The sequence below is a fragment of the Sprattus sprattus genome (genome assembly GCF_963457725.1).
Source record: "Sprattus sprattus genome assembly, chromosome: 7".
NCBI lineage: Eukaryota > Metazoa > Chordata > Actinopteri > Clupeiformes > Clupeidae > Sprattus > Sprattus sprattus.
Window position 1 is genome coordinate 10,579,180 of NC_137926.1, and position 24,657 is coordinate 10,603,836.

The 24,657-nt window shown below is 45.9% G+C and overlaps 2 protein-coding genes across 4 annotated transcripts in view; both read left to right on the forward strand.

The window, feature by feature from the left end:
* Positions 1-20,034, forward strand: part of tead4 (TEA domain transcription factor 4) — a 30,972-nt gene extending 10,938 nt beyond the window's left edge. For 2 of the 3 annotated variants that reach the window (XM_080841552.1, XM_080841554.1), the window contains exons 3-12: positions 6,649-6,713; positions 8,968-9,030; positions 10,622-10,756; positions 10,881-10,924; positions 11,609-11,670; positions 11,900-12,030; positions 12,425-12,598; positions 16,560-16,700; positions 16,976-17,128; positions 19,002-20,034. In XM_080841552.1, the coding sequence (XP_080697678.1) occupies positions 6,649-6,713; positions 8,968-9,030; positions 10,622-10,756; positions 10,881-10,924; positions 11,609-11,670; positions 11,900-12,030; positions 12,425-12,598; positions 16,560-16,700; positions 16,976-17,128; positions 19,002-19,115 (1,082 nt within the window). In that variant the 3' untranslated portion in view covers positions 19,116-20,034. The remainder of the gene's footprint in view (positions 1-6,648; positions 6,714-8,967; positions 9,031-10,621; positions 10,757-10,880; positions 10,925-11,608; positions 11,671-11,899; positions 12,031-12,424; positions 12,599-16,559; positions 16,701-16,975; positions 17,129-19,001) is intronic. The other variant, XM_080841553.1, reaches the window with a different exon arrangement.
* A 2,071-nt stretch (positions 20,035-22,105) lies between these two features.
* mansc4 (MANSC domain containing 4) lies at positions 22,106-24,026 on the forward strand (the record flags this gene model as incomplete). The annotated part of the gene is made up of 4 exons (XM_080842614.1): positions 22,106-22,325; positions 22,592-22,726; positions 23,047-23,355; positions 23,692-24,026. The coding sequence occupies 4 exons, from the start codon at positions 22,106-22,108 to the stop codon at positions 24,024-24,026; spliced, it is 999 nt and encodes a 332-aa protein (XP_080698740.1).
* Between the last annotated feature and the right edge of the window lie 631 nt (positions 24,027-24,657).

Here is a 24,657-nt window from a genome sequence, read left to right on the forward strand (position 1 = left end):
CTCCCTCCCTTTTTCCCTTCTCCCTCTGTCCATCTGTCTGTCCGTCAGTCAACAAGTCCGTCTGCCTTTCAGCTCACCTCCAGCTGCTCCCACCCCACCCTCCAGACCTCCAGCATCCCCCACCACCCCCAACCCTCTCTCCCCCCACCACCCCCAACCCTCTCTCCCCACCACCCTCTCCCCCCACCACCCCCAACCCTCTCTCCCCACCACCCTCTCTCCGGGCACGAACGGCAGATTTACGACATGTGAACAGAGCGGGGAGGGGGGTGGCAAGCCGCCAGCTATCTCTCCCCCCATCCCCTGAAACCGTGTTAACACTGGGGGTCAGGGTCATCACGCCACTGCCTGACCCCCCCCCCACACACACACACACACCTGCAGCTCTGTACCCTGAAGCAGAGTAGGGCCAGTTCTCGCACGCTAACAGATCAATCCCCACAGAGAGGTTTTTCGCCCCATTATCCACCTCCTTATGTTCCCAGTATGGTATCTGCTGCAGGAAACAGAGGGAGAGTGTGAAGGAACATGGGAGCATCTAATGAGAGTGTTTTTCTGGTTGCTGGGATGAATCTGAGTCTGAATTTGTTGAGGTATGACAGAATTGTGGTTCATTGATTGACAAATATTAGTGAGATTTGTCTAGCTTTTGCTACACTCTAACAATGTAAGGCCATCCTCTTTGGGGGTTCCCTTGCAATGATATTGTTCAGTAGAAAGCTGTCTTCCTGGTTTTCCTTCCAAGCATTCACAGCATTTTTTTCCCCACAATACTTTGCTTAGCCCAGGCCTCTGAGTTCATCCCCCATTTAAATTATTGGCTTAGTTATTAAGAGAGCGTCACACATTAAAATGTGCTTTGTTCATGTGGCAGTCTGAGTATCTACAGGCTTTGCCAAGGTAAACATTTCCTGCCTTCCAGTGACTTGTGTAGTGATGCAGCACTCTGGCCCTCATTGTGAAAAATCACCACAGCTGGTGAAGGCAACAGGCTCACTACAAGTTACATGTAACAAGTCTTTTATTTGTCAGATGCACAAAATGACACAGGGTCAGACAGGGCGCTGAAATTCTTAAGACACTGCCTAAAGAACCTACTGAGAGAAGAGCAGAACATAGTATAACAGAACAAAACATGACGTACACTCTGTACAAGTACTCTGAACATAATTTACACGTTATAAACATATAATAACCTAAATAACCTTACTAAATATACCAGATAAATATACAATACAGTATGCTAAACATATAACAACCTACATATAATACTAACAAATATACATATAACAGCCTATACATATAGCATATAATACACATATAATAGACTATGCTAACCTATTTACCTACACTAACCTACATACAATCCAGTGAGGGAGTTACAGATAGTGCAATATTTCTACAGACAATATCAAGGTGTAAAATGCTGCAGACGCATCAGGATTTAGGGACAATGTGACACAAGCCACTAATCATTTGTTAACTACACACTTTTCGGACTAGCATCTTTTTTCTCTACAGTTGAACGTGCCAGGTTTGTTAATGTGACAAATAGCCAAGCTAATCTTGCTAGTCATGTAAATATTTCCTGGTGCTCTTACCATAACAGATATGCTGGGTGTCACTTGATACCTGCTCTTCACCTTACAAGATCCTTAGATGTGTGAGCACAGTGGCTTGTGTTTAGCCCATCTGGCCTCATCTGGGCTAAAGTGGTGTGTTAACACCAGAGGGTCGGGGTTACAGTGTGTTGGCAGAGGGATCATTAGTTATGGGATGGAAAAGAGAAGAGTGGCTGGAAAAAGTTGGTTAGCCCTCACCGAGGTCCTAACTTTGCCACTCGAGTGTGAGGTTCGCTCGTGGCCCTTCGCCGAGGGGGTGCTTTTTAATAAAGCTGTTTGTTTTGCAGCAGCAGCCGCCACTCGACTGCAGTGGCTCATAGGAGCTGGCTGCTGCTCCCCAGCCTGGGTGCCAAAGGGCAGGGCTCAGTGTGTGTGTGACTCTAGAGGACATCGGAGACCTGAAAGGGTGCAAGGAGGTCACATGAGTGGACAGATGCCACCTGTGATCCACCGCCATCCCCACCCAACAACCCCACCCACACCCATCTAACATTCGCCGTCACTTTCGCATGTGATCCATGTTGTGACTTTGAGGGAACAACATTTCACCTCTGATTCGCCCCCTCCTTCAGTGAGAGATTTGTGTGTGTGTGTGTGTGTGTGTGTGTGTGTGTGTGTGTGTGTGTGTGTGTGTGTGCACGTGCGTCTGATCTCTGCAGATTCTTTTTATATCATCAGCTAGCTACAGCCAGCAGACACACCCATATTGGAGGGAGGACAGAAAGACAGAGTATAAGTCTGAAGGGAGGTCAGGATACAATATTTTGTTACTGCATTTGATTGTTCAAAAATGTAGCAACCTATTGTTCCCTTGAGCAGACTTGACTAAAGGGGTTTCGGGGGGGAGGGGGGGGGGGGGGCAGAGGTGGTTCGTTGTGCATATGACTGTGTTCTCCATCTAAGAGCGAGACAGAGAGGGAGACTGAGAGAGATGTGGTTTGTGATGAAACCCAGCTCGCTGTGGCAGGGGAAATCGCGCACAGCCATCAGATTCCTGTTGCCTAAATGTGCCCTTTGTGCTCTCTGCGTTCCCACTGCTAGCACGGCTTGCATGTGCTACAGAAAAGGAAGAAAGAGAGAGAACCGTATGGCCGACAGATGTGCCCTGACCCTCCCCATACACACACACCTCCGTCTTTCCCCTTTTCCCCCAACTCAACACCCCCCCCCCCCCCCCCTCTTCTACACACTTGCACACAGGCTTTTTGTATTACATGGGCCCATGTTAAGATCCTGTCTCGACGGGATGCCATGTTCAGGGAGCAGAAAAGTGTGCAGCTAACTGCTCTCGGAAGGATTGCAGAGACATACTGTGGACAAGTGGTCTGATTGAGGAGAGAAGCGAAAAAGATAGCAGGAGACATGTTCTTCATGTTCCACTGGAGATGCAGCCCTAATTCTTGATTTCCATGTGTGACTGACAAAAGCCGAAATGGTTGTCAGTGGTCTGAAGCACAAGTGGTTTTAACACTCATTCATTCAGTGAGGGTTTTACTGGTCCCCTTACCACAGGAGTCTTATAGAGAGGGAAGTGCTGAAGCGACACATTGCTAGCATGACATTGCTAGCGCTGCGTGACCCCGTGATGGCCGGACCGGTTGCTCGGGAAGGAGAATGAGTGTGTTTGTGTTTGTTTGTTTGTTTGCTTGTGTGCTGCCATGTCATTGTTTGTTCCAGGGCTGTGAGGAAGAGCAACATCCACCCGCCCCCCCCCCCCCCCCCCCATCCCCACCAAGCAGATGCAGGAGTCGAGTCAGAGCTATGGAATCTGTGGAATGTGCAGAGGAGGTTAGGAGGAGGGGGAGAGAGGGAGAGGGAGTGGAAGAGAGAGAGGGAGAGGGGAGAGCTGGTGGATTGAGCATCAGGAAAGTGATGAATATGATGCAGAAATAGTGATTGAAAGACACGCTAAATAGTGATAGACAGAGAGAAACAGAGAAGGAGAGTTAGTGCAAGTGAGATCATAGTCAGATGAGAGAGAAGAGTGTCAGTTATGAGCAGGCTGGCCTGGGTAACAGCTACACTATCGCGTGACATGACCACTGCTCACTAAGGCCTCCTTCTAACCCCCTAGAAAGAGCGAGAGAGAGAGAGAGAGAGAGAGAGAGAGCTAGAAAGACAGATAGAGAGGGGGTTGGGGGTGTGACGATGAGAGTCGAGGCAGTGGGCGTTTAGGGGGTCTCAGGTGGCCAAAGCTGAACTGTGCTCCCAGAATTCTAGAGCGGAGAGTGCAACCATGACCCCGATCTGTTGGATCAGTCCCAGTGGACACCATGACCTCATCACGGTGTGACTCTTCACCACTGCATCTCTCTCACACTATCTCTCCCTGTCACATACTCCCACTCCCACTTCTTTTTCCCCTTCGTCCCATCACTAGCGGTGCATTTGCGTGGGGGGTGTATTTTTAAGCCACTGTGAGCTGTAAAAGACTGGTTATAAACACATAAAGAGGGGACCCTTTAACAGTTCGTTAATGAGTCTGTTTACTGTTAGCAAGTAAACGTTAACTTTGTTTTGCCCCAGCCTGTCCTGGGAAGCTGCCATCTTGTCTGACATTGTGGTCATTTATCCCGCCGCCACAGTTATGAGGTCAGTCAAAAAGTGTGGGCCTTCTGTTGAGGTGCCCAGGTCAGTATGACTGTAACTATAGTAAACAATTTGACTTTTTATTTCTCAAACAGCATTCAAGTTAAAGATGAGCGTAGGTGTATTATCCTAGCCCCACACATGTTGTCACACATCAGCGAGTGCCTGCAAGTTTGTACATTTTTATTCCTTTTGAGAGACAGCCTCCCACACACCTACCAAATCTGAAATGTATTTGTATGAATGCACCTCCATTTAAACAGTCAGTGTGCTTATCCACCAGAGTTGTATACAGCACCACGCCCCAAGTGAGTAAAGGAAGCTATTAAGTACCTTGACGTTTGTGCGCCAAAATCGCCAGAATTGGGAGACGCTGTAGACTCTTCTATTAATCCCTAAGGGATTAAAGTTGCATTTATGCACATGCATGTTTGATAAACAGTCCAGTTGAGATAAATACTGAACGCTTGACTAGTTTTCAACGAGGGAGGGAAGACTGGGACTGAATGAGAGAGGAATAATTGAACTGTCCTGGAATGGGAACAAGAGAACCCATGCAAAGATGCCACACAGGAAAGCCACCAAGCTTAGCGTGAGATAGTGCATGACTTTGAGTGCCTCGATTTTGTGTCTTTATTGTCCTCATGGCGTACCTTATGATTCGTGTCAAATCTGCTGAGGCTATGTGTCGGCAGCTAGCCAGTCCAGTGGGGGGGAGGGGGGGGGGGGTCTCTACCCCAAGTGCCCCTTTCACCTTTGTTGATGTTGTTGCTGCTGAAGATTGATTCGTGGAAAGTTAGGTCTGAACAAACATCGTCTCGCAGAACCCAATACCCTTGCAGCACGCTCTTGAGAAACGATGTTTGGCATTCCACACCAAATCTGACCACTTTTATTGCCTGGCAAGCCAGCCCAGACTCAGGTTTCTTCCCTACAACCCCCCCCCCCCCCCACCCCTCACCCCAGCCAACCGATGGGCCATGAAGGGGATGGGGCCAGACTGCTCTTCAGGCTAAGTGAGGGGCATCACTATGTCAGGAAATACCAGGGACACGCCACCAGTTTGACTTTGCTGTGGTATATAGCTTCCATGCCTTGTTTTTTGTGCTTTCTTTCGGTGACTGGGTTTGGTGTGGCAGGTATGACCAATGTGGGTTTCATGAAGAGATTAAGAAACAGAGGAAGGAGGAAAGGAGGAAAGAAAAAGAAAAAAAACTTTATGAACAGACAAACTAATGAATGAACTAATGAATGAATGGATTAATGAATGAATGAAACAGACAGAAAGAGAAGCCACATGGATGACCCCTTGAGCCCCCTGGCCCTTGGTAACCTGAGTGCTGCCCGGAGGAACAAGCCTGAGATTTACTGCCGTCGTAAAGGCGTATTCTATAAACATTGACACACACGCCAGCTGCTGGCCGCTCCTGTGTTTCGCCAGGGCGCCCACCTCGCTCTTCCCCGCTGTCCACGCCGGGCCGTGGGGTTCTCTGAGTCCTTGGTGCCCCCCTGGATTGGATAGCCAAGTCCCCTTTCACCTGCTCTGCCACTGTGACCTGTCTGTCAGCACTGTGCCACTGCTCCCTCAGATCAGCCTCATGGTGCTAACACACGCACACGTACAGTATGCATCCAAAACACACATGTACTCGCAAACACACGCAAGGATACTCACTCACACACACACACACACACACAGCCACACGCACACACACACACACACATACAACCACACACACATACACACACACACAAACACACACACACACACACACACACGCATACAACCACACACACACACACACACACACACACACACACACACACACACACACACACACACACACACACACACACACACACACACACACACACACACACACACACACACACACACACACACACACACACACACACTCACACACACACACACACACACACAAACCAGCTTGCAAAAATTCATGCAAAACATTTCCAAGTTCAGACAGTTATTTACCTTCATTCAATTTCACTCTGGACACATCACAGCCGCATCTGAAACACACCTCTTATGTCGCCTACCCAATTAACCTTTCTCTGAGTGCCATGATGAGGTCGTCTCTGTAAACATTTCCCCACTGCCCCAAACAAGCCCGACCTCCCCGGCTATCAGCCCCCTTGGTCAGGCATGTGTTTCTGTCGTCATGCTGTATCGCAACGAGCTCAACTGGATCCACCGATCCAGTGACACACAAGTTTTCAGATGAGCTAGGTGATATATTAGCCTCTGTTTAAATGTGATGCCGTCTGAAGACTATGACCTCAGTGTGTGTGTGTGTGTGTGTGTGTGTGTGTGTGTGTGTATGTGTGTGTGTGTGCGTTCGTATGTGTGGGGAAGGGGGGGGGGGTGCTTTGCTTTCGTTTAATGCTTTCCCCTTACCCCCTCTCATTCCGGCAGGACGAAATGAGCTGATAGCGCGATACATCAAGCTGCGGACGGGGAAGACGCGGACACGGAAGCAGGTGAGACCGCCGCAGACCCCCCCAAACCCACATAAACACTCGCCAACCACCTCCACATCACTCGCCATTCCCAACATACACAGAGAAGCATCTGATAGCAAGCGGGCGAAGCTGAGAGCTGAGGGTAACTTCTCTCGTCCGTCACCACCACCAACATCGACCCCTCTCCTTCCTCCCCTGCCCCCCACCCCCTCTGCTGAAACCGCCGGAGTGGCGGGGTGATTTACCGCCCGCGGCCCTGGGCACAGATGCTGGGGGGGATCGAGTTTCGGTGTGGCTCTTCACCACCTCACATTGCCCCGCTCGTTAGAGGCCCTGGGCCCGTGGCGAATTATGGGCAGAGAGGAGGGCACATCACAGTGCAGCGGCCTCAAGAGCAGGGATTTGGAATCCAGTAGGGACCTTGGCATTTGATCCACAGGCTCTCCGTCTGGCCCCGTATCACAAGCTGGGGGTCTGAGCCCCTTATCTGCCGACGAGATGACAGGAGTGTAAGGGTGGTGAGGAAAATGTTTGCGAGAGAATGCTGGAAGAGAGAGAGAGAGAGAGTGAGAAAGAAAGAAAGAAAGAAAGAAAGAAAGAAAGAAAGAAAGAGAGAACAAGCAAGGGATCTTATGCTACTGCTACTGTTTGGAAGTGTTGCTAAAGATAGAGCATTATGAACACATTTTAAAGATGCAGTCTGCAATTCAGTTTCTGCGAAAGGTTGTTGGTATTTGAGCAGAGGTTGAGAGTAAAGTAATGCATTAAAGGTGTACTGCTCAATCCTGGTGAAAGGTTGTTGATGTTTGAGCTCAACAGCCAATCATTACACCCCACCCTTCCGTACTCCGAAGCACTGTGTTGATTGGCTGTGACTGTTTTAGGCTCTGTCCGAGCCACCATGTTTGTTTTTCCGTTCCAGAGCCAGAACTGTGGTCGAATACGAGAGTTTTCATGATATGATTGCTGAATGGACAACTAGAGGACTGGAAGGAGCAATTTGCTGAATTTGACTAAAAGTGTATGGGATTAGAATCGTGGACTGCACCTTTATGTGGTGCTGTTTGAAATATCTAGCAAGAACTAAAATGCACTTCAATTTTCACCTTTTACTTTTTCAAACAGTTAAAGAGAAATTCATGTAAATTCATGCATTAACCTCAACTAAGGGTAATCTTTAAAGCAAAATTATAAAAATATATCTTAGTATGAATATTAGTGTTAAATGTAAATGTAAATATTACATTTTCAATCTAAATGTAGGACTTGAAAACGGAATATTACAGCCAATACGGTAATTGGCCACACCCCCACTGTGTAACGTCTATTTTTTCTAAATTAAAAGTCACTAAAAGTCATTCAAATTGTCATCCGACAATTCAGCACATTCATCGTGTACAGAAGAGGGCTGTGCATCATTTACGAAGGCATCACAACCAAGTGACATATCAGAAAAGGGCACATTTTTCATGATCATTTTAATTAATTTCACTGTATGCAAACATTATCACACTATGTAGGCCTAATATAGCAAGGACAAACCTGAGAAAATATCTCTTATATTGCATAATGGTGTAATATTTAAATTCATACATGCATGATTAAAAATATATACTGTATATATATATCTGTAAAACAAGACACACACATTATGTTTTTAGTTGGCCTGTGCATTCCTGCTAAAATGCGCAATGTCTTCTCCTCCCCATGGGAAACTGTTTGTGACCTTTGGTTTCATCAGTTTTTTACATCCCCTGATGGATAAGTATGGAAGTGGGAATGACCATTTAAGTGTAGAAAAGATGGAATTAGTAAAATATTAAAGTGAAAGATTAAATTAAAGAAGTAATCTACACAACAAGTTTTTCATATAACCCTATATCACCATGTCTAAGACTGCTAAAGTAAAGTACATCAATACTGCTAAGACAGTTTGCAGAGTGTGGTTGGCCACACTGCAGATTAAATAGCATTACACTAAATAAGATGCCTAGTTAATTAGATAGTGGGGGTGTGGCCAATTACCATATTTGCTTTAATGTTCAGTCTTCAAGCCCTACATTTAGATCGAACAATACATTTAACATTTACAAGATTTATATTGAACAGTTACATTTAACATTTACAATATTTATATTGAACATTTACATTTAACATGTACAAGATTGAGATTTAACATTTACATTGAACACTTTAATACTTTAGTGCTGTTCATCCCTCAGGTTGTATTGATACTATCTTACAGTGCCTAAACCTGGTGTTCATCCCTCAGGTCTCCAGTCACATCCAGGTCCTGGCGCGACGGAAGGCCCGGGAGATCCAGGTGAAACTGAAGGTGTGTTCACCACGCTGTTCACCACACTGACCTTTCACTGACCTTTCACTGGGCCCAGGGAGCCGAAGCCACACGGCTGCTAGGTGGCAAGGCTCAGACTGATGTCCTGTAGCCTTCGAGAAGATGGGAACACAATCAGTCCTTCCAGTAACACCCACCCCACCCCCACCCCCACCCCCCGCCCCCCGCTGATGATAATAATTCAGAGCAGAGAGAACACATTAACACAGCTAAATGAGTTACAGCCAAATCGCAGTGAGCTTTGTCAAGCCCTGGAAAGTTCGGCAAATTTCTACCCAAAACATTGGTGGCTGTATTTCAACTGTTAATCTAATGGAATTGAAGCGATGTGAGAAGAATATGCGTTATGCTTCAGCGTAAGAGTAAGAACCAATTCTTGCCCTGCACCTTACAGTAAAATGTCATATTATGACGGTCACTTGAGACGTGCGTAATGTCTGACATTTGTTAGGAAACACAGGGTCATTCGTGCTCCACTCAATGCATATGAGGAGCATATCAGCAAAGGTGTTAATGTCCGTGGCTTTTACTTGTGGCTTGCGTTGCGTGTCCCACTAGCCTCAGTTAGTGTTTTCAACGCTCTGCTTTGACTTTCTTTGCACAGAGGTCGAGCAGCTCGCTGACAGTCACGTTGGCGCGCCGCCACCCGCTGCTCTGCCCTGCTCCGCTCAGCTGCCCAGGGCTCAGCGGCTGGTCACAGGGTAGCAGCCTCTGACAGGCCGGTTTTAAATATGTATTCCTTGTAATTGAGAACGTGGCCAGATGCACTTGCCATATTTCTGCCACTGGCCCCATTTCTTGGAAGAAGAATGTGCTGGCTGCTCTCCACCTCTGAAGGCCCCAGTCTGAGGTGAGGCACCCCTCGGACAGTCCCCCGCTCCCCTTAACCCAGCTCCACTGGGGCACTGTCAACCAGAAGCACATGAATGGTTAGTTAGGCAAGAAGAAACACCATGGTGTTTTACGAGGTGCTCCTCTGTCTCTGAGTTGGGTTTGGATGCTAACTGGCCTGGTCTCACGTTCCCCCAGGTTGAAGTCCTCCACTAGTTCCCAGTGTGACCCCCCGGGGAGACACATGCAGCTTGTCAGCGCCCCCCACACTCTGCCAGGGCTATAAACCTTCACCTGCCCCCTTCCTGGGCCCCTGTGCAGGGAGCAACATGCTGGCTACGACCATATTTGTGTAACTGCCTCTCTGCTTCTGTAGCAGTCCAGATTAGTTTGTGGAAGAGACGTTGGTGGTAGCATTGAGGCTCTCTCTTTCTCGTCACATTCCCCTGATGTTTGGTAGCATCTGCGAAGGCCCTAGCCGCCCTATCTAGAGGGGGTGGGTCTTTTAGGTTGAGCAATGTACCCAACAGCCCAGACTTAGACTCCCTGGTGTTTTCTTATTACGAAATGATTGACACAAAATCTCCACATAAGATCTCTGTAAGTTCTTGCTTCTTACAGCAGGATTTATCTCAGACAGTGTAGTGATACTGGAACACTGAGATTGAGGTCACTGTTAGTTCTAAATATAATAGGGAGTGCTGCTTTAACCCTGTGGTTCCCATCCATGTCCACACAGGACCAGGCAGCCAAAGACAAGGCCCTCCAGAGCATGGCCAACATGTCATCTGCTCAGATCATCTCCCCCACTGCCTTTCAGAACAAGATGGTGCTGCAGGGTCTCCCCCGGCCCACGTACCCCTCGGCTGGCGGGGTGAGTGACACCTGTCTGCCCTAGCGCTGGCTCGTTAAGCTGGGGGAACCTTGTCCACTTGTATGTGCATTAATGGGGGAAAGTGTAAAATTGTTTCTTTTTTTGTGTTTTTTTTTTGTTGCAGTTTTGGCATGGTGCTCTACCGGGACAGCCTGGTGGTCATGAAGAGTAAGTCAATTTTCTTACATTTCTCTTTGTCTGTTTGTGTGTGCGTGTGTGTGTCTGTCTGTCTCGCTCACTGAGTGTATGTATATATCTGTCTGTCTGGCTCTGTTTCTCTTTCCATTTCTCTCTCACTTCCTCTCTCTGTGTATGTATCTGTCTGTCCGTGTGTGTCTGTCCGTGTGTGTGTGTGTGTGTATGTGTGTGTGTGTGTGTGTGTGTGTGTGTGCATGCGCGGCGTGCATATCAATGTCCCGTGTCTGTGTGTCCGAGTGGGTCAGCGTCGTCTGTTTTTGTCTGGACACCTTGTCTGGTCTCCCTGACTGAGCACGTCTGGCCTGGCTTTACGCGTGGGGGCGGATCGTCTGGCCACTGAGCCACCGCCAAACAAACAGACTTTGCAGCCAAAGTCAAATCTTGCCAGGGAGAAATTCACAGCTTTTGTACCTCTCGATAAGGTTCCCTCATCAGCCTAAATTTAGACGAGGCTATTAGCAGCCCCGTGGAGCAATTAATCACAGTTTCCTGAGACGTGCATTAAATGTGATCTAATCAAACGTTGTAAAATCAGCCTCGGCCTGGCATGTGCTACGAGCACCTCCGGCTTTGGATTGTTCAATGCCTGGTGTTGTTTGATACATGGCCTCTGTAGGCCGCTGAGAATCACTCTTCTTCTCTTGTCCCGTACAGCATCAAGCCTTTTGCCCAACAGAGCTACGTCATGCAGGCGTCCGGCCCTCCTACCATAACAGGTACACCTATCTAACGAGCAGTTCCTAAATGTGCTTGTGCTGCTTTGCAAGTGTAACTGGGGACGAGTACTGAAAACACTGACAACACCATGAATCTCATGCCTGATTATTTTACAAGTGTATGTCGGCGCTCATGAAACACATGTATAAATGCAACAAGCGTCTTCTAAATGACTAAATGTAAAGAGTTTTTTTTTTATGTGACTGAGGGTTTGTTGTATGTGTCCAGGTTACGAGAGCACGGCGGGGCTGAGCATGTCCCCCAGCGCTCCGCCCTGGCAAGGCCGCAGCATCGCCAGCTCCAAACTCCGCATGCTGGAGTTCTCTGCCTTCCTGGAGCAGCCGCAGGACTCAGAGACCGTGAGTGTGTGTGTGTGTGTGTGTGTGTGTGTGTGAGACCGTGAGTTAACCCCCCCCCCCCCCCCCCCCCCCCCCAGCCCACCCTCAGAGTAGCATCGAAGAATCCCTCCCTGCCACTTTACCCAAGCATCTTAACCCCTAAATCACAACATTTTTTGGAAATGTCATAAAAAGTCATTAGCAAGGTGCATTGATAAAGAAAATGGGCTACACTTGGGGACAGCTTGAGATGTTGGCTCAGGACCGAGATGCTTGGAGAACTCTTGTTGGCGGCCTAAGCCCCAGAAGGGGTAGTAGGCGATGATGATGATGATTGATAAAGATTGCATCCCAAAGCATAACATGAGGGTGTAATATGTAACAAGTTTGGTTGATTTTTATGTCCCTTTTTCAGTTCAACAAGCATCTATTTGTGCACATCGGTCAGTCCAACCCCTCCTTCAGCGACCCCTACCTGGAGGCTGTGGACGTCCGGCAGATTTATGACAAGTTCCCAGAGAAGAAGGGCGGCCTGAAGGAGTTGTTTGAGAAGGGACCTGTGAATGCCTTCTTCCTTGTCAAGTTCTGGGTGAGCCTCCCACACCTCATCCATGTGATTTAACGGAGTCCTGTAGTTGTGCTTCTGGTCATATCAGATCCCTCTCAACCTTTAAGAAGCTCTTAAAGACCCGACTCATCAGAGAGCACCTCCCTTCCTAACATAGTTCTGTATACTGGGCTGGATCACCCTGCAAAAATGGAAGAAAGCGTTCACATGCATGACATTGGCAGCTATACTGCCAAAAGTCACCAGTAAGTCTGTTGGCAAACTTCTATTAGTATCAGCTGGGCTGTTGGTAGTGTTTGCAAGGTTTTTGCCTGCCTTTTAGGTAGTTAGCTTTCTAGTTTTGGATTAGAACTCCGTATTGCTGCTTTTAGACTAGACCCTGAGCCCCAGACAGAAGCTGAAATGTACTGTATGTACATTTGTTCATAATGTTTTTTTGTTTACGTAAAGTATCCAATGTGAATCCATTGCAAATATTAGTTTAGTTGGGTCTAATGTGATGACTACAAGTATTATACTGCCATTAGGATTTATAAAATGGAATTGGTAAGATTTGGTACGATTACTCACACTTTTCCAAAACTATAGAAGTTAGGTTTCCTTTAGAGAGTGATCTAGAGTCTAGAGTCAGTGTGTGTGAGTTTTTATTTGTCAGTGTGTGTGTGTGTGTGTGTGTGTGTGTGTGTGTGTGTGTGTGTGTGTGTGTGTGTGTGTGTGTGTGTGTGTGTGTGTGTGTGTGAGTGAGTGTGTGTGTGTGTGTGTGTGTGTGTGTGTGTGTGTGGAGGGTCTTGAGTTGGAGCGTGGTAAAGCTGCTCTTTCAGAGCGGACATCTGAGCTTGGGCACCTGTCACCCTGGTGCTATTAGGCTGAACCCACCCCTTCTGCACAACACACACAACCGCTTATTTATAGAGTCCCCTCTGAGAGAGTGAGACAGTGTGAGAGAGAGAATGAGAGAGAGAGAGAGAGAGAGAGAGAGAGAGAGAGAGAGAGAAAGAGGGGAGGGAGAAAGAGGGGGGGGGGGCGTTTACTCTGCAGTTAGCCTCTCTGCTGACCTTCTCCTCTACCTGCGGACCGCAGAAAGAGCAGTCTTCAATTTCAGTTCAGTGTTCAAAAACTGAGATACAAAAATATGAATATGAATGTATTTGTTTTCACAGCAGCAAGCACAGTGTTAAGGGATTTTCTTTCTCACTTTTTAATGTGTATTGTGTTCTCTCCAAACATGGTCCCCAGTGCAGCACTTCTTACCCATGAGGTACTTAAGTAAGCAACAGTTATTTGATTCATTTTTTTAGGCCCCCAGCACTGACAGCTTCTGATGAGTTCAAACACAGGAATGTCATAAGAGAAAGGTAGGGGATAAGAGAGTAATAAAGAGGAGAGAGTGTAGACAAATGACTAAGACTTCAGTAGAGACAGTGCGCTCCCCCTTGACTGCTAAGAAAATGAGAATGGTGCAAAAACAATATGGCTTTAAGGCGTAGTGCTTATGAATCGGCCCGCTAGGTTCAGCCTTAATAAAAGGTGTTAGGATTGATCATGCTTACAGCATGTTTATGATACTGTACAGCACCTCGGGTGTTTTTGGGACATCAAGAGGAGGAAGCGTCTGAATGTGTGCCTCTTCTGTGTTCATAGCTTTTTGCATGTGTGCGCATCGAAAAGCATTTACAGAAGTCGTATGAATTTGCGGAGATTACGGTGATTCATGATCAATCACCCCCAAAAAACAGGCTGAGGAAGGGTGGTAGGTCATGACCATGCACCCCCCCTGTCCTCCCCCCTCCCACCTTTCCCCTCAGGCTTATGTTGACATGGCAACACTGACAAGTGCTATCGGCCCCGCTCCAAAGCTATGGCGCTCCATATTGAGTTTTAGTGCGCCAGGCCGAGGCTGCCTGTCCGCACACCGCCCGCAGGCCTGTCTTAACGGATCGTCTTGCGCCTTTGAAGTGCCGGCAGAATCTGATTTGAGCCGCCTGTGCTAAATTGTTACACAGCAGCCGGGTGTGGCGTAATGCAATTTGGCGGCGTGGCGGGATGTTGATTGTAATTGGATGAATTCCCTCGCAGGCCGTTAAGGCGCGGTGAGTCGGGGAGCCGAGGATGGGGAGAGCGCAGGCCCACTGGGTGAAATGAAGACAAATGAGGGGAATTATGGGAGAAAAAAAAAAGTAAGTGTGGCGGGAGGCAGGGCTGGGAGGAAGGGAGGACAGGGGAGCAGGGCCACGGGGGAGGGGGGGGGGGGGGGCAGGGGTAGTTGACGGCTGTAGAAGAGAACAGAGGAGGCACCATTGGCTAGTGGTGCTAATTTACCGGGCCATGAAAAAAGGGAATGGCGGAAATGGCTAAGGCGCCTCAATTACAGTGGCAGCAGCAGTGGAGGGGAGAGTGGCACAGCTGTCTGTCCCCCCAGAGATGGAGAGAGAGAGGTGGGCAGACAAAGATGTGGTACCACCTCCTCCCTATCCGAGGACGCCCCAGGGCTCTGCTGTTAAAGCCATCGGCCTGGTGCCGAGCATCTTGGGAATGCCAGGGTTGGATTGGCAGGCTAAGCTAAGTCAACACGGCTCGGGCTAGTGCTAGTTTCCAGGCTTTGCAGACCGTCGGCCGTGGCCTGTGTTGAGCTGGGCAGCCCTAACAGAAAGCCCTAACGCAGACCAGGCGTGTGCCGTGTGCTGGCGCTAAAGCCACGAGCTGCTCATGGGTCGGGCCATTATCTGTGAATGGCGTTTTTGTGACACACTCTCCCTCATGCTGAGTCACCGCTGAGAGAAAAGACAAGCTCTTGTTCCTAAATGTTGCGCAGGAAGTCAAGACAAGAGGTTGCTCTGACCTGTGTAATACAAATTGAGTCTGGAGTAAGCTGTGTCCTGTCTCACTCCTCTGTTGTGCAATGTCCTGTCTAATACACAGAGATACACAAACAAGCCTCTGTGAAATCTGTCAACATATGGTACGTTCAGGCAGCTTGGAATTGGGAGAGTTCACATTTCGGGACATTGAGTGCGTTCACATAATAACAGGCAATGGAATTAACAGAAAGGTAACTTTAAGTAGCCATGGCAGCTAGCCAGAAGGTTAACGTAACATTAGTTACACAGAAGTAAAACTGCTTACTTTCGTTTAACACAATCAATCTGTGCTAATGAGGACAACCTAAATAAACACTGAAGTCACTTATTTGTGCGCAGAGCAAGTAGCTCCATTTTGTATCTTTCACCTCAAACGTTGCCATGTCGACTGACGTCAAACCTACTTCTTGGAGCTCTCAAAAACCTTCCACTTTCCTAGTGGGATGTTCCGAGTTTCATAGGCTTTCCGGTGTAGTCTCCCACTCCGAGGTCTGAACTTTCCCGCTTCCCAGCTGCTCATGAAGGTACCAATAGTTACACATTAAGTGAACATACCTCCTATTCAGCAACTGTTGTTCCTGCTTCATTTTGTTGTCATGGGTTGCCCATGGAATTGTGCGTCTTCATAGAAAGCATTAAAAGTTAATCTGAAATTTCACCTGTCTTGGGACAAATAACACCTATAAAAGCCGATCCACGCATGAAAAAAAAAATGACAATCCATGTCTAAGAGAAACCACTTGTCAGTGAAGACATGCTGTACTGGACCCATGATGCATGGTGGTCTCAGCATTGTAATGACCATCCAGTAGAGCTGCCAGAGGGTTTGACACATTACAGTGCTATTTGATTGAAGACAAAGACTACGAACTGAGACCGTTTCTGTTAACTCCTGAGAACCAATCAATACACTTGTGCCTCTGTAGTTGACATTTCTTTGACCCTAACTAGTGAGGAATTCACAAAAAAAGAGAAATTGGATACATTTTTCTTGGTTCCCACGAGGATAAAAAGATGTTCATGAGATAGCATGTTAAAAGGTGGATCTGCAGATCGGTAGCGCTGACATTTCCGTAAGGCAGCTCTAACGTTACTACTCCCTTATGTCTCGTTGCTCTTCGCAGGCGGACCTAAGCATCAATCTCCAGGACGACAGCAACTACTTCTATGGCGTGTCCAGCCAGTACGAGAGCTCTGACAACATGATCATTACCTCCTCCACCAAGGTCTGCTCCTTTGGCAAGCAGGTGGTGGAGAAAGTCGAGGTGAGAAAGAGGAAGGCAAGAGAGAAATGGGGATAAATGAGATGTGCTCGAGGCATTCTCTTAACGTCTTGCTATGAGTTGTGTTCATAGAACGAAATTGCAACTGAATTGCAGTATGTAGCACGCTGCAGGACGTATTCAAGATGCATGTTGACATTGATGCAGTTTTGATGATTTGTTAAATGTTTTGCTCTCGCTCTCTCTGTGTCTCTCTCTCTCACTCGCCACCCCCCCCTCTCCCTTCCCCCTGTATTTCTTTCTCTCTTTCTTTCCAGACGGAGTATGCACGCTTTGAGAATGGCCGCTATGTGTTTAGAATTCATCGCTCACCACTGTGCGAGTACATGATCAACTTTATCCACAAGCTCAAACACCTCCCAGAAAAGTACATGATGAACAGTGTACTGGAGAACTTCACCATCCTGCAGGTGACCAGCTTACTCCCCACATACACATACACACGCACACACACACACACACACACACACACACACACACACACACACACACACACACACACACACACACACACACACACACACACACACACACACACACACACACACACACACACACGAATATTCTCATACATACTGAAACCTGGCCATGACACGTAGTATGAACAGAGCCCAAAGACACTCCAGGTAGATGATCACATACCCATTGCATACACATCTGCTTTCTTTGACCTGTATCACCATCATACATCATACAGTAAACTCAGATTAAATCATGGAATATGAATTTAAATGTGTGGTGATCATCATGTTAACCATATTGACCAAAGGGAAAATATTTACTTTAGAATTCACAGCAGGGATATATGTTTCCAGCCAATTCTAAGGCTGCATCATCCAGTGCTGAATTTAGATTAGACATGGGTCTTGGTGGTCTTATGCGCAGTGACTTAGTCTTCATGGATATGAAATGTGTGTGACCTCATTTTCATGGAAGTTTCATGCTGTTGAGATCACACTTGTCCACATGAAGAGGACAGCATTACGCATTGTGGGTGTGTTACACAGCGCTTGCTTTTCACTGTCACAAAAACACTGCGATAGTTGTAGTGCCATTGCTGGGGGACTAGCCCACCCTACAAGGCAGTGTTAACCCCCCCACACACACACAAAGTCCTACCACTGTGAGGCAGACGACTCTGATGACTTAAATGGGACATGGCGGTGAATGTACATAATACTGTCTCCGGAGTAACAAGCCTGTGAGCACTGTAGCGCTGGTGTTTTCTCCCGTCACTCCTGCGTGTTGGCTGGGGCAGTGAGACAAAGCTGGTATTGAGCCCCCTCTGTAGACAATGAGCCAGCAGGCCGTAAGGGCCCACTCACTGGCAGACATGTGCTCTCAATAGGGTGATTTACTTCCTATTAGCCACCACACACACACACAAACACACACAAACATACATAAACATACACACACACACGCACACAAACACACACACACACACACACAAACACACACAAACATATACATACACACACACACACACACACACACACACACACACACACACACACACACACACACACACATACACACACACACACACGCACACACACACGCACACGCACACGCACACGCACACACACACACGCACATACACACACACACACACACAGAAAGTGTATGTCTGTTGAAAGATATGCTTGTATTATTGATATTTCTTAAAAAAAATCAATGAGGCATTCATGCCCATCATGAGAGCTGTAATATGGGACGATATAAAAAGTTTATTAGTGGCACATTTTAGAGTGCGTTGGTTATGTCATTTGCATTACATTTCAGTGCAACGCTTAGTTGATCCCATTCAGAAATAAAAGAAAATCCTATACACACATATCTCAAACATATCTACAGCATCTAATATATTTTAGAGCCATCATAGATGGTTTCTTTATTACTTCCTGTTTACAGTGTTGTTGGTATTGTAAAGGTTCTCTCTGTACAAAGGATTTAAGATTGGACAGAGTTAGACTTTTCTTAAGTAATAGATGATCCCGGGATTGATTTAGGCTATTGAATTGGTGTAATGATTACTTCAAAGACATATTAAATTAACAATATTTATACTGCAGTTTTTTATGAAGTCAGCGTGGTCACATTTTCCCGCGGAGTCCCTAATATTATTGAAGATGTGATAACATGTCATCTCTCTTTCTCTCTCTCTCTCTCTCTCTCTCTCTCTCTCTCTCCCTCTTTCTCTCTGTCTCTCTTTCTCTCTCCCTCTTTCTCTCTGTCTCTCTTTCTCTCTCCCTCTCTCTCTTTCACGATCCTTCTCTCAAGGTGGTGACAAACAGGGATACACTGGAGACGCTGTTATGCGTGGCTTACGTGTTCGAGGTGTCTACCAGTGAGCACGGGGCCCAGCATCACATCTACAGGCTCATCAAAGATTGAGAGTCGAGGAGGGAGGCCTCCCTAGAATCTGTTACCACTACCGCAAAAAAAACTACCACAACCGGTGAACCTCCAACCCATCTACACCATCTCTCCTCCTCACCACTGGACTCCAATTAAATCCTGCTCATCTCAAGTCAGAGCCAAGCTAACACTGGGGCCCTCTCACTCTGTCCAGGCCAGGCCGGACCATCCATGGAAGATAAGGCTGACAGACTGACGGAGAGACCGGCAGACGTGACATGGACGTGGATCCGTTTCGGTCGCTTCAGGAGTAGAAGCTAGCTATGCCGCATTGTCACTGTGTGGGGGGAAAAAGAGACGTAACAGATCCCAATGTGGGTCTTGTTTTGTGTTTTTGTTTTAATTTTTTACTGCCAGAGCCACACCTTGAGATGTTGCATGAAACTTCCCCCTCCCCAATCCTGTTTTACTAGTGCGTGTTCGTGTTTCCTGTTAATTTTTTCACACACAGCTGCATGGCCAGACATCTGTTCTGGAATCACCTAGTGACTGGCTTAAGCAAGTGGCTAACGGAAATAGTTACAGAAAGACTCAAAATCGAGAGAAACTAAAAAAAAAGTTGGAGTGAAGAGTGGTCAGTGCCTGTGTGTTTGCCTTCTGTGTCGTCAGTATTTTGTGGCGTTCTAGCATTTTCTGATCCGCCTCATCGAGGCCGTATGGTAGCGAATGGAGGACGAAGTCAACAAAGTCAAATGACAATGAAAAGATTTATGTATTGTGTATGTATCTTCATCCTGTTTGATTTTCATATGTTAAATAATATTTATCTTTAGTATTGTTGGATGAACATGAGCGCAATACACTTACTTTAAACTGTGTTAACTTGAACCAGAATGGAATTCTCTCAGAAAAGAAGGAGAATGTGAAAGAGAATGCTGGAATTGTATCTCCATAGGTCTGTGAAATGAAAGGTGAAAATAAAACTGAAAATGTACATATCATTACTTGATACTGTATTTCCTTTCTTGATTTTACTTACCTGTGCTTTGCTCATTTATTTTATAATTATAATTGTATATATTGAGATATATTTAACAGACCAATATATTGTACAGTGTGCATACATTTCAATTGCATTTCAAACAGTGTTTATAACAGAAAAAAAACCCCGATGTAAACTCGGATGTGATGAGACAGAGGCTGCTCTGTGTTGTTTACAAACCAATTTTGCCATCTAGTGGTGTAATATTGTAGCACAATAATCTGCACAACCTCATTTTTACTTGCATAAAAATTAGCTGTATACATTTGAAATAATTTGTATGGATTTTTTTTATTTTTTTTGCTACCTACTGACATACCCAGTTAAATTAAGTTATTTTAAGCAGAAATCCCATTTCAGGTAATCATGCTTTTAACATATTGGAAGTGTGCCCCAGTTCATTATGATTTTTTGCAGTTAAAATATAATATGAGTGTGCTGTAAGAAAGGGCTTTGAAGAAATATTCACTACCTCCCAAATAATTCAGCCATCACAGGTCTCTGTTAATCATCAGTTTGATAAATGCGTTTGAAACCACTACCATTGTGTCTGAGCCAGAGCAAGCAAAGACCTTGCCAGGATCTCGTTGGAACCTTTTCTATTTGAAGTATCACTCTCACCTCCAGAGTCCACATTCAGAATGAGAACAAAAGCTCAAGAAAGAAAGCTTTTGAAATTCTCTCAAATTATGTGTGATTTGATGCAAGCGACACATTTTTTTTTTTTTATGAGTTGGTACATTTGCATTGTTAAGGCCGCATTTTGGTGTCAGTGGCTTTAAATCAAATAGAGTTCTGCTTGCATGCTAGCCAAGTCACTCTCCTCCCATTGGTTTTGCATAGGTGATGTTGGACCAGTGCATTGGGTAAATGCTGCATTTAGGTGGAGTTGTGTCCAATTTGAACAAGTCCAGAATGACTATTCAAGCATACAGCACTCCCAGAATCACAGACAGGCTGACGACCTGAGGACAGATGTCTCTCTGAAACAGGGGCAAAAGAATTCGTCTGGAGAAAAGAGCTATTCTCATAATCTCATTTTGAAGAATCTAGGCTGCAACAATTATGGTAATCCAGGCTCAAATATCTGACCCTGCGAACAGACAGGTTTCTGATTATAGCAACAAAAGGCTGCGATATGCAGGGCAGGGAAATAGAGCTTTTGTGCAGTGTATCTGAATTTAAGTGACTATCTATCTATCAGTGACTATCTATCAACCATTATTTAACTGGGAAATTGGTCGTGAAAGGATCCCCAGTGTCTACTTCCATGCCGGGATGTCTCTGTTTAATTTAGGAATGCATGTGTGATCCTCAGCAATCAATCCAGAAAGTGATATCCAATAAGCACTAAGCATGTTACATAAACAAAAACGTTCAACCTTGGTATATGTACAGTAGGCCTATATCTTTGAAAAGTTTTAGTAAATGAGTGTTGATGTTTGGCATAATGTATAATCTGCTATAGTTATTATTATTAATGTTAATATCTGCTAAAAGTATGTATTCCTCTATGAACCCCTAAGTAACCTATATTTTATCTCTGATGTGGAAAATATCGAAAATGAATCGAAAAAACAATGACTGCCTGGCAAACCACTCTACAATCTAATTGTATTTTTAGGTCGGAACTTCACGAGATTACTTAAGAATGAACTTGGTTAACGTATTTTCCTAAAACTGGAGCAATAGAAGAGAGTATCAATTTACGAGCACACTCAAGCGCTGAGAAAATACTCTCGAGAGACAAATTATCATATTCTTTACTGGGGGCGTGAAGGACTGGTGGTTTGAACTACGATTCCAGATCTGTCAGACGGACATTCCTCTAAGGTATGATAACTAGGTAAAGCACCTGTGGACCAGTGAGGAAGTCACTTGATCAACAACTAAGAAAACTTTGCAGGAAGGTAATTGTTATGGGCAAGTTTCATATAATTTATTATGTGAAATGACTCCGGCGGAGTGAATTCAATCACGCGCAATGACTGTTACCTGGAGCTTATTCACAATTCTGAGTTTGATTGGTTATACGGAATCAAAGTGCTCCCCGACCTCTTATTACAAAAATTGTTGGATTAGACGATTTCCCGGACTTTTTATCGATGTTGAAGAGTCCCAAAGAAGAGGTGCCCAACTCCTTACGTTTTACCAAGAGGATACAGCGCTGAAATGCAGCAGAACATGTTGCCTCACGCGAAACTGTAAGTTCTATGTATAAATGTAGAACGTTGAAAATAACAAATTGTACTCATTCTACATGCGTGTTAAACAATGTTTCTATAGTGAAACCTAAATTAGAGCATGCAGAAATTATAAATACAAAACCTCTTTGGCTTACGTGGAGGTAATGAAATGATAGTTTTACTTCAACAGATATTATACTTCAGCTTGAAATGTTGTTTAATTCTGAATGCGTCGGGTCTGTTGGTCCGAATATTAACCTATATATTTCTCCTGCTTACGCAAGTCTCCTGTAACCTGGCCGTGTTCCATTACAATACATCTCTGGAGACAGTCAACTGTTTTCACCTCCACTGTCCCTCATTAGAAAGCTGCATCCTTCGGCAGAGGCGCAATGCAATTTTATACAACGTCACAAAAGGTGAGCTTAGTATAGTCCTATCCAAAAAAAAGAGGTCACTTGAGTTTTTTTGTCTATTGTTAATGATGTTAGTTCAATATCATAATGCTGAAGCAGGCTATATAGCACAAAGCCTTCATTTCAATAGGCTACTTATATATATATACGGTTTGAGATGAGAGCAATTCGTTTGTCTAAAATATTCTACAGGTCCTCTCACTTGATTCTTTTTTGTGTGTGCTATTGGCATGATTTTTCTAACGTTGCAATATTTAGTGTGATGTCATTGTGGTATGTACAAAAGCGTGATAAAATGGCACCTGACTAAGTCTTTATCATAGGTGTGGATCCTGACCTCCTGGTATTCGGCAAGCACTTCAGCGCCAACCTACGCCTGTGGCCACACATGGCCTCCTCCAGACTTAATGCCTCAGAGCCACTGGTCTCAGACAAGCGCCATTTCAACCGCCCAGCTGTGTCACCCATCCAGCCGCCTCTAACCCCTGTGCCAGCTAAAGGGCAAACAACCTTTCCACAGAGTATGATAAAAGTCTCCACCACCTCCACAAGACACACACAGCCCACACAGACGGAGGCACCGGATGCCTCCACAGCCCGCTCGCTAGACATTACTCTGACAGCCTCCACCAGTAGGAAGACCCAGCCTTTAAGATCAACTTCTTCCAACACAGCACCTACATTTGTCTACGGGATTCCAGTCTCACAGAGACTAACCTCTGCACCACATCAGCTAACCACAGCATGGAAAAATACTAAACCAATATCACAGCATGGAACAACCGCTTCACAGAACACCATACCATCTCCCCAACAGATGACCCCATTGCCGACACACAGAACACCCGCTTCCCTGCATGCAAACGCATTGCGCCAACACACAACTCCTGCTCCCCACCATGCAACTTCTGAACCACTTCCTAGTTTCCCACACTCCCAAACCCCTTCTAAATCATCACCACTCACAGAGGGCAAAAACCCTACTACCATGGCACCTCCTGTGAACGTTGAAGGCGGCCAGCTGTACCCCAATGACACAAAGGGCTACGTCATTCGGAACCTCACATCTGGAGAGGTTCCAGAACCTGGGGACTTGTCACCGATATGGCACCTTACTGCCAACACTCTGCTGGTAGCCGTGGCGACCTGTTCAGCAGTGCTGGTGGGATGCTGCTGCAGCGTGGTGGTGGCCGTGAGCTGGAGGGGTCGGAGGAGGAAGAAGGGCCGCTACAGAACAGCCTGGAGAGGGAAAAAGGGCTCGATGCGCCTCGTCAAGTATGTCATCGTCCAGGAGAGCTTGTGAGTCAGCAATAGCATGTACAGTACCAGTCAAAAGTTTGGACACACCTTCTAATTTTTTTTAGAAGTTTTTTCTTTACTTTTTTCATTTTCTACGTGGTAGATAACACTTTTTTTGTTTAGTACATCATTCCATATGTGTTCTTTCGTAGATTAAATGTCTTCAGTATTAATCTACAATGTAGAAAATAAGAAAAGTAAAGAAAACAATTCTCCAAAAAATTAAAGGTGTGTCCAAACTTTTGACTGGCACTGTACATAGTAAAAGTTTTTTACGGAAGACCTTAAAATGTTCCCTCTGCCTGAGCATCCCCGGAAGATCCCTCACAATCCCTGTTCACCCCTCTACTGAGACTGTCTCTTTAAACTTTCCTAAAAGGATTAAAGGGTGAATTGGGTTTAGAGTGCATGTTTACAATCCTCAGTACCACTGACTGACTGACTGACTTCCACGGCAATCTGACACCACCATCACATGAAAAGCAATGGAACGTTTCAGGATTTGTTTTGAAACGAACCAGCATCATTAATCTGTAAGCACCCCTACGGATTAGTTCAAGCACTCTGCACAGTATTCCTAAACTTCCGGGGAAGGAACTTTGAACTTTGCAGCATCTTATAAGTTTGATTTTACT